The 12,512-nt window shown below is 36.7% G+C and overlaps 1 protein-coding gene across 1 annotated transcript; it reads right to left on the bottom strand.

The window, feature by feature from the left end:
- Positions 1 to 4,751: 4,751 nt before the first annotated feature.
- On the bottom strand, positions 4,752 to 12,017 carry LOC135695714 (uncharacterized). The gene is made up of 6 exons (XM_065214889.2): positions 11,873 to 12,017; positions 8,721 to 8,968; positions 7,881 to 7,965; positions 7,041 to 7,138; positions 6,239 to 6,394; positions 4,752 to 5,525 (listed from the first exon to the last, which is right to left on the bottom strand). Exons 1-6 carry the CDS (start codon positions 11,910 to 11,912, stop codon positions 4,959 to 4,961), a joined length of 1,194 nt encoding a protein of 397 aa, XP_065070961.2. The 5' UTR covers positions 11,913 to 12,017; the 3' UTR covers positions 4,752 to 4,958.
- Positions 12,018 to 12,512: the final 495 nt, after the last annotated feature.

Genomic DNA, 12,512 nt, shown 5'->3' with positions numbered 1-12,512 from the left:
TGACTATATATCTCAAAAGAGCATTATAAAATAATTCTAAATGTGCAAAATCAGTTTAATATGTTACAAATTAGCTGAGATATGGCCACATAAGCATAGCCTCTTTCCCCATCAAACCTCTGCAATTTGGTTTTGGTTCATAACTTTATGAACCAGGCCACAATAACAGTAATCCGTTGGCAAATTTTAAGTCTTTCATTGGCCATATCTCGCCCAATTTTAAACATATCTGCCTGATTTTGCACATTTAGGGGTATTTTGTTTCATTCTTTTGGATTATGTGGTCAAAATTCAGAAAATCTAAAAATAGATTTTTGATGACGTCAGACTTCGGTACTCCATTGCAAACGACAATGGCTGGTTATCGTTTAAAGACCACAGAAATATGGTTTAAACTCTCTCATGCTAAAGGCCATAGTGGGGGCTTTAACAATATTGATCATGCAAATCGTCATACCAGCATGAAACTTCACACACCTACCCAGTTTGATGCGCTGAAAAAGATAAGGGACAGGCCCTAACTCTAATTTGCCCTTATTGCTATTTTTAGACAGAGGTACTCAGAGTCTATTTAAGATCACTCCGTCATAACACCATTGTTGAAAATTAGTAAAAAGAACTTAATTTTGCTGAAGATACGTAATTTAATTTGCTGAAAAAGATAAGGCCCAGATCATAACACAAATTTGCCTCCAAAAGCTATTTTTAGACTGGGATACATGGACCCAGACCCATTAAGGTTTAAACAAAAACTCTACTACAGACAACGATTGAATTGGTTACATGTAGGTAGGTTGATGTGCTAAATATGTAGAGGAAACAAACTCTAACTCGAAAATGTCCCCAAATGTTATTTTTGGGCTAAAAGTACTTAGACCCAGTCCCATACAGGGGTATCCCTTTACACCTCTACTACAAATAACAATAATGATTTGGTATTTTTCACAGATGCGCAGTTTTATGCGCAGATTAGGTTAAGAAACGGATATCAATCATTACAAAGCACTTTTTACGACAACGGTATTTAAGGTAAACGGTTTGGCAGCTTGATATAAAAGTTTCTGAAATTTTTCTTAGGATGGCATGAACAGCAAAGTACATTTCAAAGGGCTTATAAAATTTTCAGTACTAAATAATTTAATGCCCAAGACCGTTTTCTTTCATATAGGCGCTGCCTGATATTTTTAATTAAGATGCACGATCTAGAAGATTTGTTTAAAACCATACAAAAGACAAGCTCAGCTTGTCACAAAACTAAGAAAAAATGATGCAAAAAACCAACAGCAGCATTAATGCACTGGGCGTTGTCCCACAGCATCGTACTGACAGAAATCTGGGATCCAGTTTGTTGTTGAGGTAGTGTGCCCGGATGAAAGGGCCTGTATCAGTACATTTGGTGTATCACTACCTTTTCGCATTGTTCATTTATATTATTGATCTGATATCCCCTTTATGATCAGGTTGTTTTTTAATTCTTGCAATTTTAAATATAGCTCCTTTCCATTGTTGATAGCTCGTCTGACAAGTAAAATGAAGTGACGACTGGACAGAGTCCAAAAACCCCAGTCCAAAAATAGCATTTGCGGGCAAATCTGAGTTAGGGTCTGTTTCTTAACTAATTTAGCGCATCAAACTATAATCACTGCCAAAAGTCTTGGAACACTAACGTAGGTTTTCAAAGGCAAATTTAGCCATCCCCCTCTCTCCCTAGGAACAATGTTAATATACTATAGAAAAACGAAAGGGGTTGTGGAGTACGCTTTTTCTTGTGGATTGTTTGATATTTTCCTATACTTTCAACATTGTTTTTGGGGGAAAAGGGGGGCGGAAGTGGTATTATTCAAGAAAATGAATAAAAAATAGAAAAGCACAGCGCAAAGTGTTAGGTGCTCCAAGTAATTTTGGCAGTGATTGTACGTACCTGTAAAAAGTTACATCATTTTATCGTTATTTTAAGTAGGATTGTCGTATAAACCTTTAGGGGACTGGGTCCAGGTACCGTAGTCTAAAAATAAATTTTAGGCGCAAATTGTGTTGGGGTCTGTATCTTATCTTTTTAGCGAATTGAATCACGTATCTTCATCAAAGTTTAGTCCTTTATTTTAATTTTAAATGGTGTTAAAACGGATTGTTCATAAATGGACTGGATCCGAGTAAGTACCCCAGTCTAAAAGAAGCATTCAGGGGCAAATTTGAGTTGGATCTGACCTTTATCGTTTTTAGCACATTAAACTACGTATCTCTACCAAAATTTAGCTCTGTACCTTAATTTGCAGTTGAGTTATGTTGAATGCTCCTTAAAGGGATTGGGTCCGAGTACCCCAGTCTAAAAATAGCATTCAGGGGCAAATTTGAGTTGGGGTCTGACCCTTATCGTTTTCAGCACACTAAACTACGTATCTCTACCAAAATTTAGCTCTGTACCTTAATTTGCAGTTGAGTTATGATGAATGCTCCTTAAAGGGATTGGGTCCGAGTACCCCAGTCTAAAAATAGCATTCAGGGGCAAATTTGAGTTGGGGTCTGACCCTTATCGTTTTCAGCAAACAAAACTACGTATTTCTACCAAAATTTAGCTCTGTGTCTTTATTTGCAGTTTAGTAATGATGAATGCTCTTTAAATTATATGTGTTGGTTATACTACATAATTAATAAACATTTATATATCAATTGAGAAATTTCACTTTACTAACGGAAATGCAAGTTATGTGGAATATTGATGTTTTAAGGAATTTAAGTACCAAGTAACTTTTGGCTTTCACAGCCTAGCTCACAAATCTGGAGCTAATATCTACATTTCAGGCAAAATTGCATTAAAAATAAACCGAAATGGGCATTTGGCAGTTAATAATCGATAATGGAGGTGGGATGGTCCATACTGTAAATGGGATGTTGTGCAAAAAATAAATTATATTTGTTTTAGTGTTAACATAAAGTCTCAGTATGTCAACTCTGTTCAACATTAATGATCTTTTAAAGATTTTTGGCTTGATATAGCATTGCCAGTTCTTCTCATTCAAACAAGCCCTTGAAAAAAGGGTGATACTTTGTAGGATAAGGATTGTTTTAGTAAGCAAGGTCTTTCGGCCTCCTTGGGATTTGATCTGTAAAACTAGGGTGAGGTGTATGTTTCGTGGCGTTTTCATTCCTCTTGTTTATTTGGGGTATTTTAGACTTTGGCACTAAATGGGTCTCACCTTGCTTGGTGAAGCCTCAATACAAGTATGCTGTTTATTTTGTTACGTGACGGCTCAATGAGAGTTAGATGAATCGCCATTATTTATGCGTTCGGATAAATAATACTTACAGTTCCTTCCTAGAGGTTATTTCTGGTGTACCCCAAGGATCTGTGCTGGGCCCAATCCTGTTTAACTTTAATATAAATGATTTGTTTCTTTTCATAGAACAGGCAACTCTCTATAACTATGCTGACGACAATACTCTTCCTTATTTCTCTAAAAGTATGCCCGATCTTATCAATATTTTGGAAAAAGAATCTGGAGTTGCTTTAGCTTGGCTAGAACAAAATGATTGCTAATCCTGACAAATTCCATGCTTTACTGCTTAGAAAAAACCAAACAAATACTAGAGGAGAACAAATTAACATTAACGGTAAAATAATCAAATCTGAGGAGACTGTGAAACTTTTAGGAGTCACTTTGGATTATAGACTTGATTTCGACCCACATGTTTCGAATCTTTGCAAAAAGGCTGCAACGCAATTAAATGTTCTCAAAAGATAAAAGACATTCATTGACTTTCAGGTGAAGAAGATCCTTGTTCAGAGTTTCGTATATTCTAATTTTGACTATTGTCCTTTGGTTTGGTATTTCTCATCTTCCAAATCATTGCAGAAAATAGAAAAATTACAAGAACGTGCTCTAAGATTTCTTTATAATGATCATGCGAGTTCGTATGATGATTTGCTTTCGAGATCGAGTAAATGCACGATGCATGTTGCCCGCCAAAGACTCCTTTGCATTGAAATATTTAAAACACTGAATCATTTGAATCCACCATTTATGCAGAGCATTTTTGAATTACGTTCTTCAATTCATTCTTCAAGAAATCCAAATAATTTAGCACATTTTAGACCTAATCAAACAACTTTCGGGTCCAAAAGTCTCAAGTCCATTGGGCCACAAATTTGGAATGGCCTACCGAATGAACTAAAATCGGCAGAAAATCTGAAAAGTTTTAATGTTTTAATAAAAAAATGGGACGGTCCCAACTGCAAATGTAGTGCTTGTGCTTGCCTACCAACTTAATTGTATTATTTAGAAAAATATTAATTTCATTTATTTGTTCTGTATATTCGATTTTGATTAGTTAACTTGTATATATTTAAATGATGTATATATTATTAGCTATATGTTAAAATTATAGAATTAAAATAAGATTACACACACACACACACACACGCCAGGTATGCATTTCTCTACTGATTAGCCAGGTATGTTTTTGGGCTATTTTAGAAAATTATTTGGTGTCAGATTGAAAATTTGAGTATGTTTTAATTGTTTTCCTATTTTCAAAGCCATTTTGCATGTAAGTGCCAAGATAAAACTTTTATTAGATATAATATATGACGGAAATCATAGATGTATATAGATATATGCTACGCAGAGCAATTTATTGATAATTTGTAGGATTTGAAATATGAACCAACGTGAAAAATGGTGACAAATGAAATAAATAAATTCAAACAAATATTGATCAAGTCAGACAATGCACAATAAACGCAAACGGTGTAACATAAAGAATGCTAATAAGATTCAAATTGAAGCAAATCAAGTAAGAGACGAAAGTGTTGAGACAATTTATTAAGTGTTCATATATTTTAACATCATTTAACATATTTTAAGCGGTGTATAATGTGAAGGAAATGTGCATATGCAGTGCAGTTTTCGCAGTGATACTTAAATTGTATTGGGTAAAAGACATGTATCAAAGTAGTGTTAAATTGACGCATATTCAGCGTCCTCCTCGGCAAAGCAGCTATTGAAGTTGCACTGTGGGTGATGACTATGGGGGTATGAGCGACATCGTCTGTTGAGGCAGCGCCTATGACGTCCACCTGTTCTGTATCCAAGACATCTCAACCTCACGATGTCATCAGTGTTTAAGGTGTTAATGCCTTGTCGCAAAAGCATCTTGTACCGGCCCTCGACTGCCTCAATTTGAGCCTCGCTTAGGTGCATATTGTAAATTGTGTATGCACCAATAACCACATTCTTTCCGTAATTCTTTTTGATCGTTTTAACTGTTTTATCAATCCCACCATATGTTGGATCGTTGAACATCATTTGATCAATGCTCACAAATGTTGCATTTATTGCTTTCTCCACAGTTCCGGACTGGTAGAAGAAGTCAACGAACCGATTGTCGGTGGCAGGAATATCTGCTAAACAGGTCTGCAAGCCGGGCAGTTGCTGCAAACTAGCTTTCAATGCGGCGTATACTTGCGGTGGTTGATGCCAGTATACCGGAGTATACGAGTTTCCAATGACCAATCTATTATCAATCTGTTATGAAACGGAGATAATTTAGTAGGGTTTGAGTTTTTATAGGCACTGTTACAATGTCTAGCTCTAGATCCCTTATTACCCAGAAATTTTGCATTATAAGAATGCTCTCTTTTGCCACCATTTCGTGGTACTTCTTTCTGTTAGTACTATTCCCAAAAGATAAATGTTAAAATACACTGACACTATACCCAATACATTCTTATTAACATTCAGTTGGATTATATTGACCTTGATTGAATGAAATATAATACAATGCAAATTGCATTGCCCCCTTGAACAAAGGTTCCCCCGCCCCCACCTTCCTTAATCCATTTCTCTTGGTGCAGCAATTACTCTTTAAGGATATTCTAAATGTACCAAAACAACAATAAAGAACGTGCAATCTAAAGTATTTTGACACGAGTTATTTTCTGAAAGTGAATGTAAACAGAAAAATCAGAATTACCGGAGAAGAGATGCAAAAATAAAATGGCCAAGCTCCAGCTACATGAGCACTTTCTGCTGTTTAGGACAGCACGGTCCAAAGTTACTGCACTGAATTTCACGCTTAATGAACCAGAGGATAAATTGAGAACCGTCTTTCTCTGTACACCGAACAAACTCAAATAATTTTCATTTTAATAATGAATCAAATCAAATCAAATCAAATCAAATCAAATCAAACTAACTATAGATTTAAGCTTGTAATGAATGCGTCAACATAAACTTACATTTTTCACTACTAGTGACTTGGTGATGTCGTAAGAATTAATAAAAATGTGATTCTCCATTTGGAAGTGATTGACAAGATATGCAACATGTCCAGCAAGTTCTTTTGCTCTCTGCAAATCTTCTGGTGAAGTGTGAATCAATGTCTCCGGCTTCAACTGCAAATATTAAAAAGCAATAATCAGTCTTGGCCGATTAGAAATTAAATTTCAAAGGTAACATGTTCGTTTCCAAGAATGTATTGTTTTGCTTTCGCTAATAACTGGGACATTCGCTTAGTAAAGCCTCGGTAAAACGACTTGACATTTGCATTTGGCATGCACTGGACATTGCTCACTTTGTTCGGTGTGTGGACAGCCAGAAAATGTTTGTTGTGGCAAAACGACTGAATATTGTCCAGTGAATTTTTGAACTGGGGAAGGATGAGCGCGGAAAAACTGCGTCTGCGTCTGGTAGGTTCATCACAATCACAACTATTCGTAAAATCAATCAATCAATCAATCAATCAATCAATCAATCAATCAATCAATCAATCAATCAATCAATCAATCAATCAATCAATCAATCAATCATTCCGTATTCACTTACATAATAAATGTCCAAATAACCGTCCGGGGCGCTTACTTGGCAGAGGGGTGTCAACATTATAAATATTCTTAAGAATCAATTAGAACTAAAATTGGAGATGTTTTTACCAAGAAGTAAGTGTCAAGACAGGAATAAAAAGCAAAACTAAATATATCGTTAAAACATCTCCAATATGGTCATTAATATATTAAACTTATATAAAATTTTGAAGCTTACTTCAATGAAAACCAGCAAGTCTGTATTTCTTGCCCATGCCAAGACTTCTTGTAGGAAAGGAATTTTTCTTGGCTTGTCGTAAGTGTAGGTCCGAGCGCCTGCGATTCAAAACATAGACAATTATCATTGTACTGTTGATAGACTTTTTTGGGGAGGGGAGGGGAGGGGAGTGGAGGGGGGAGGGTAGGGGAGGGTAGGGTAGGGGAGGGGAGGGGAGGGGAGGGGAAGGGAGGGGAGGGGAAGGGAGGGGAGGGTAGTGAGAGGGGTGCAAACATTTTGTGCAAGAGTAGGCTGATTATTGCACAATCTAGGATGAATGTTTTTTTCTTTTTTTCTTTATTTTAATTTCAAACACCGTCGCATAATATACTTCATAGATAGCCAATGTTGCATATGTCTTCCTTGCAGTGGTCACAAGTACAACCATGCGATTTGATCTTATCATTATGGTCCATGTTTACCTAGAGTATCACATTATACAGCCTTAGACTGACAATTTGATGACGTCATAAAACCATATTTTAGGAATTTTTTAAATTTTGCAAACATATTTTGCATGCCTGGAAGATTACTTTGAACTACCACTAAACAGAGAAAGTCAGATGGGTCTGTTCCAGATAAGACCATATAAGTAAAGGTTTTTGCCCCCAATCAAACCACTGCTACTTGGCCCTGGTACTTAAATGTATCAACCAGGCCAAAACATTAGTAATCCATTAGCAAGAATTGGGTCAACATTTAAAAGTTGTAAAAATATATTGTAATGACGTCATTGTTTTGACACTACGATACGACAGATAAAGAACAACAAACTGAATTTTTCTGTATCGAAATACTTACCATATGCAATTGTTGTTTTGTACCGCAGCTGTTGGATTTCAGCAGCGTTCATATCTTGAATATTTCGGTTAACCCCAGTAAGTCTCTGTAAAAGAAATTCAATTATGATGAAACACCGCCTAAGAGCAAGAAGCTAGTCTGCGGGCAGATTCTACTGTTTTTAACTCAGTTTCCCTGTTTGATTTTTGCTACCGTTCCCTTTTTCGGAGTTTGGCTCCCAGTCCCAGTAGAGGCTGCGAAGCAGAGGCAAAAACCTTGGGTCGGGCTCTCAAGATTCGGGGAATCGTCGTTGATTGGCTACACGCATATCTGATTGTTTTCCCCAAGTTTGCGTGAATATGTCTCTCAAACAGCAAAACAAAAATGGCGGCAAATATTGAAATGAATTTATCATTCAAATCAACAACAGAATGAAGCCAAACAGATAATTTTCAATTCAACTCAATAGCAAGGTGGGTAAAATTTATGAAAAATTTCAATCTAAAAAGAGCTCTCGATACTGTGGATCACAAAATAGTGTTGGAAAATTTTTTTGGTATGGTTTACCAGATAAAGTGATTAACTGGTTTCGATCCTATATAACCCAACCAAAACAATTTTGAAGAATCAACGGTGAACGGTGGTAGCCTGTGGTATTCCCCAAAGTTCCTGCCTTGCCCCTTTTTCTTCATCATATACCTAAACAACTTTGAAGAATGTTTGAAGTTTTCATCGGAGAACATGTATGCTAATGATACGCAGACGACAATTGTCTCTGAACAAGTTAAGGTGTAGCAGGAAAAATTGGCTTGTACAAGTTAATTCATATCAAACTGAACTGAAATGTTTCAATATAAATACCTTAACATTATCATCATGAAAGCAAACAACTTTCTTGTCTTTGGAGAGGAAGACGTCAACCTCGAATCCATCCGCACCATCTTCCAGCACACTCTTAAATCCATCCAATGTATTTTCTTGAAATTTTTTCGGATTTCCACGATGGCCAAACACTATAGGCTTGCATTTTTTGTGATAAATATGACTTTTTGGAATGGCAACAACATCTTTGTCGAAACATTTGTCGACTGGAAATTCTTGTGCATTGGCTAAAATAGAGAAACTAGCACTTTTATGAAATTCTATTTTTGGAGTAGTTCCACCACGGCAATAAGCTTGCAGTTAGAGGTAACACGTTAAGACCGTCCAGCTCTTCACGCCAAACCGCGAGTCTATCGATCCCAACACTAATACAATAGACTAATTAACAGTAAATATATTGAAATCCGGTACCAACAACAGGATCTAGATACATTTAAAGATGATTTTTCTACCCTATGCAGTACTTGCTGGTGATTCGCCAGTGTCCGCCATAACATAGTGACCGGTGTCAGACTGAAAAATCGTAAAAGTAACCGCCTTTGGAATGTAAAAACAATAATTTATATATTTTTTAATATTTCTACAGTTATCTGCTTTTAACAATATATTCAGGTTAGACAGTATAAAGCTTTATTAACAGGTTGGTGGGGTGGGGGGAGCTTGTTAAATGCTAGAGATTCAATGAAAGTGTAAGAAAATGAAATGTTTAGCAAAGCAAAGTAAAAGTAATAGTGTGTGGATGTCCGTGGTGCTTCTTCAGACATCAGCTGGATACTTTTTAGACAACAAAAAGTATGTCAAATCTTGAAAAAATGACTTTTTGAGATCTAAACTCCAAAGAATTGAAATTATTACTAGTGAGGGAAAAAGCCAGAACAATCGTGCATTTAATGAAGAAAACATGAAAGTTGGCATACCTATAGATTTTGACATGCTGAGAACAATGAGATCGGGACCCCAACTGTAAAATACCGCCAAAGTGCTATTTTTAGCCGATGGCAATCGGACCCAGTCCTCTGCAACAAATTCTACCAATTTTTCATCATTCTTCCATATCAAAAGCATAAAAAGTTGTAGAAGTGTATAATCAGGCATGTAAACAAAATAATATGGATATCTAAAAATTGAAATTCTATTTTTAGATGGGGCTCTTGGTCCCAGACCTCCAAGAAAGGTGCTGATTATTTTCCTGTTGTACTCGGCAGCAAAATACGAAAATTACTAATATTATAGAGATAAAGATCCTCATAACGATGAAAGCAATCACATCTTTTAAATTGCCCCACAACCTATTTTTAGAAAGGGGTCCTTGGGTCCATTATAGTGTGTTATAATCAGTATCTAAATCAAGTTGCTTGTTATTTATTTCATTTTTAGCGAAGTTCTAGAGATTAGCGTGTTAGAGGTCTGGGAATGAGCACACGGCCTAAAAATAGCATCTGGGGGCATTTTGAAGATGCTTATCGATCAGAATCATTTTAGCGTGCTATAATTAGTATCTAAATCAAGTTACTAGATACTAATACTGTAGAGATAATCGTGTTAGAGTTCTGGGAACGAGTACATGGCTAAAAATGGTATTTGGGGGAATTTTGAAGATGCTTATCGATCCGAATCATTTTAGCGTGCTATAATTAGTATCTAAATCAAGTTGCTTGCTATTTATTTTATTTTTAGCGGAGCTGTAGAATTAAATGAGCTAGACTTCTGGGAACGAGTACATGAGCTGAAATTAGCATTTGGGGGCAATTTCTTGATGGATGTGAATCTAAATCCATTACCGAGTTATGATTAGTATTTATACAAACTTTCATGTCATTGATTTCATTTTCAACAAAGTTAAAGAGACAATAAATTCAGGGATCTTGGAAAAATGAATCATTCTAAAAATAGCTCTTAAGGGCATTTCTCAGACTGGGTCCCGATCTCATCTTTTTTAGCATGTCGAATTGTATGTTTCTACAATTTTTTATGCTTTTATCACAATTTGCGCATTTATTCTGCTTATCCTATACACTATGTAGCTGTAGCACAAGACAGGACCGTCGAAAACCGCTTCGAGTTCGAAAAGGAAAGCCAAGCAGCAGTGCACGTAGATTTATTAGCTATTCTCTCCTCTAACTTAAAATCCAATAAATCCTTTGTGGAAAGCGAAACGAATTTGAAAAGCCTCGGTCGAATTTGAACGGTTGCAGGAGGAAGAAGTTTTGAAATCTTTTGTAGAGAGCAAGAGAAAAGAGAGAGAGAGAACCTTTAGAAACGCGGGACAAAGAGCACGGAGAGCTTAAATCGAAATTTTCGAACCCGGGAGAAAAACCGTAAATATCGAAGCAACGGAAGCAATGAGAAGCATTTGAAAAGCAATTTTAAGCTTGTCTATAGAGAGGAATGCGTGGCGTGCAGTGCGATCAAACTTTTTCAATTATTAATTGTGGTTTACTTCAATTTTTGTTGGTAATCTAACTACCTCTCAAGCGGTAATGGCAGTAGTCTGCACCTGCCACTGACGAGTCCTCAAAGTACTTTGTAGCGAAATGATTCTGAAATTATGGTGCAGACACCCTGCATTTTCCGATTTTACTAGAAAAATATAAATATTTTTGCACCCAGCAAATTTTCCAACCTGGTTAGAAAACCAATCGTCAACCTCTAGGTCAGGACAATTTATCAAGTTGGAAATGCTCCACGATGCATTTTACAACGCCTTCGCAAAGAGGATAACACGATCTATTTAATACGTGCGTTGAAAAGCAGGATTGTGTCGATTGGATGCACTTTTGCTACAGCCCTCTTACAGTTACCGCGGAGAGTTGAGAAAAGTGGAGGCTCTAAAAAGGTGGGGGATGGGGGCTAAAACCGAACAAGAAATAACTTGTCTGGTGATTCATTGGTAGAGCTTTGCATTTGTGGCAAAAAGTTTGGGGTCTATAGCCCCCAGTCCCCTCCTCGCATTGTCTGTCTGAAGCACGAAATTGATTGAACAGTTTCGGAAATTTTTCCACTTTGTTTCCTTACAAAAATATAGCTCTTGCAATGCTCCTTTGAAAACTAACGCGAAATAATTGAAAATCTTTTGGCATAAATATATCTTCTACTTGCAATGCTGATACTAAGATTGCATTATTGCTTACCTTGCCAGATAAGAAGAAGCGCAACAGCGACGAAATGCATTTTGGCAGTCTTCTGCTTTCCTTGGCAACCTCACACCAGGTTACTGCTGATCAACTGACTCAGAGAATAACTTTGGTGTGTTTGATAAATATATATATACAAGAGCCTGGGGCCAATTTCAGTCTATCGTATCCCTGTGAGTCAGTTTCAAAAGGCTTTCAAAACCCAAAAAGGAATATCACCGTCAAACGGCAATCCTGGAAACAAGCTGCATCTAGGGCAGTAAGAATTTCTTAATAATCTCTTGGGGAATAGGTTTCGGCTTCCGAAAAAAACTTTTGATTGTTATATACAGTTTATTGCTATTTGGTAAAATCTATTTCGTGTTATTAACATAATGAACTGGGCTGATTAGGGTGTGACCCTTAAGTGCGTTGATATAGGAGTTAGATGGCAAATAAATGTCATTTTAAGGTATTGTGTTCAACTATATAAGGTTTTTGTAATCGGGCATAATGCTACGGACCCTTGGCCTAAAGGGAGTTTGGCCGATAGGGAATTTTCTCGATAGTTCCCTTGGCATATAGGGCCCCTGGTCGATAAGGCCCCTAGTCAATAAGGCCCCCTAAGTGGCCCCTGGTCGATAAGGCCCTTGATCGA

Source organism: Rhopilema esculentum, chromosome 2 (genome assembly GCF_057945365.1).
Source record: "Rhopilema esculentum isolate cy_ngs chromosome 2, ASM5794536v1, whole genome shotgun sequence".
In the NCBI taxonomy this organism is placed as follows: Eukaryota; Metazoa; Cnidaria; class Scyphozoa; order Rhizostomeae; family Rhizostomatidae; genus Rhopilema; species Rhopilema esculentum.
This window is presented reverse-complemented; position numbering and strand designations above follow the sequence as displayed.

Coding starts and splice junctions, on each gene's coding strand:
- LOC135695714 (XM_065214889.2), bottom strand. CDS start 11,912: ATGCATTTCGTCGCTGTTGCGCTTCTTCTTATCTGGCAAG. Junction 8,969..11,872: donor GCTTCTTCTTATCTGGCAAG/GTAAGCAATAAT, acceptor TCTCTATTTTAG/CCAATGCACAAGAATTTCCA. Junction 7,139..7,880: donor CAAAACAACAATTGCATATG/GTAAGTATTTCG, acceptor TTTGAATCGCAG/GCGCTCGGACCTACACTTAC.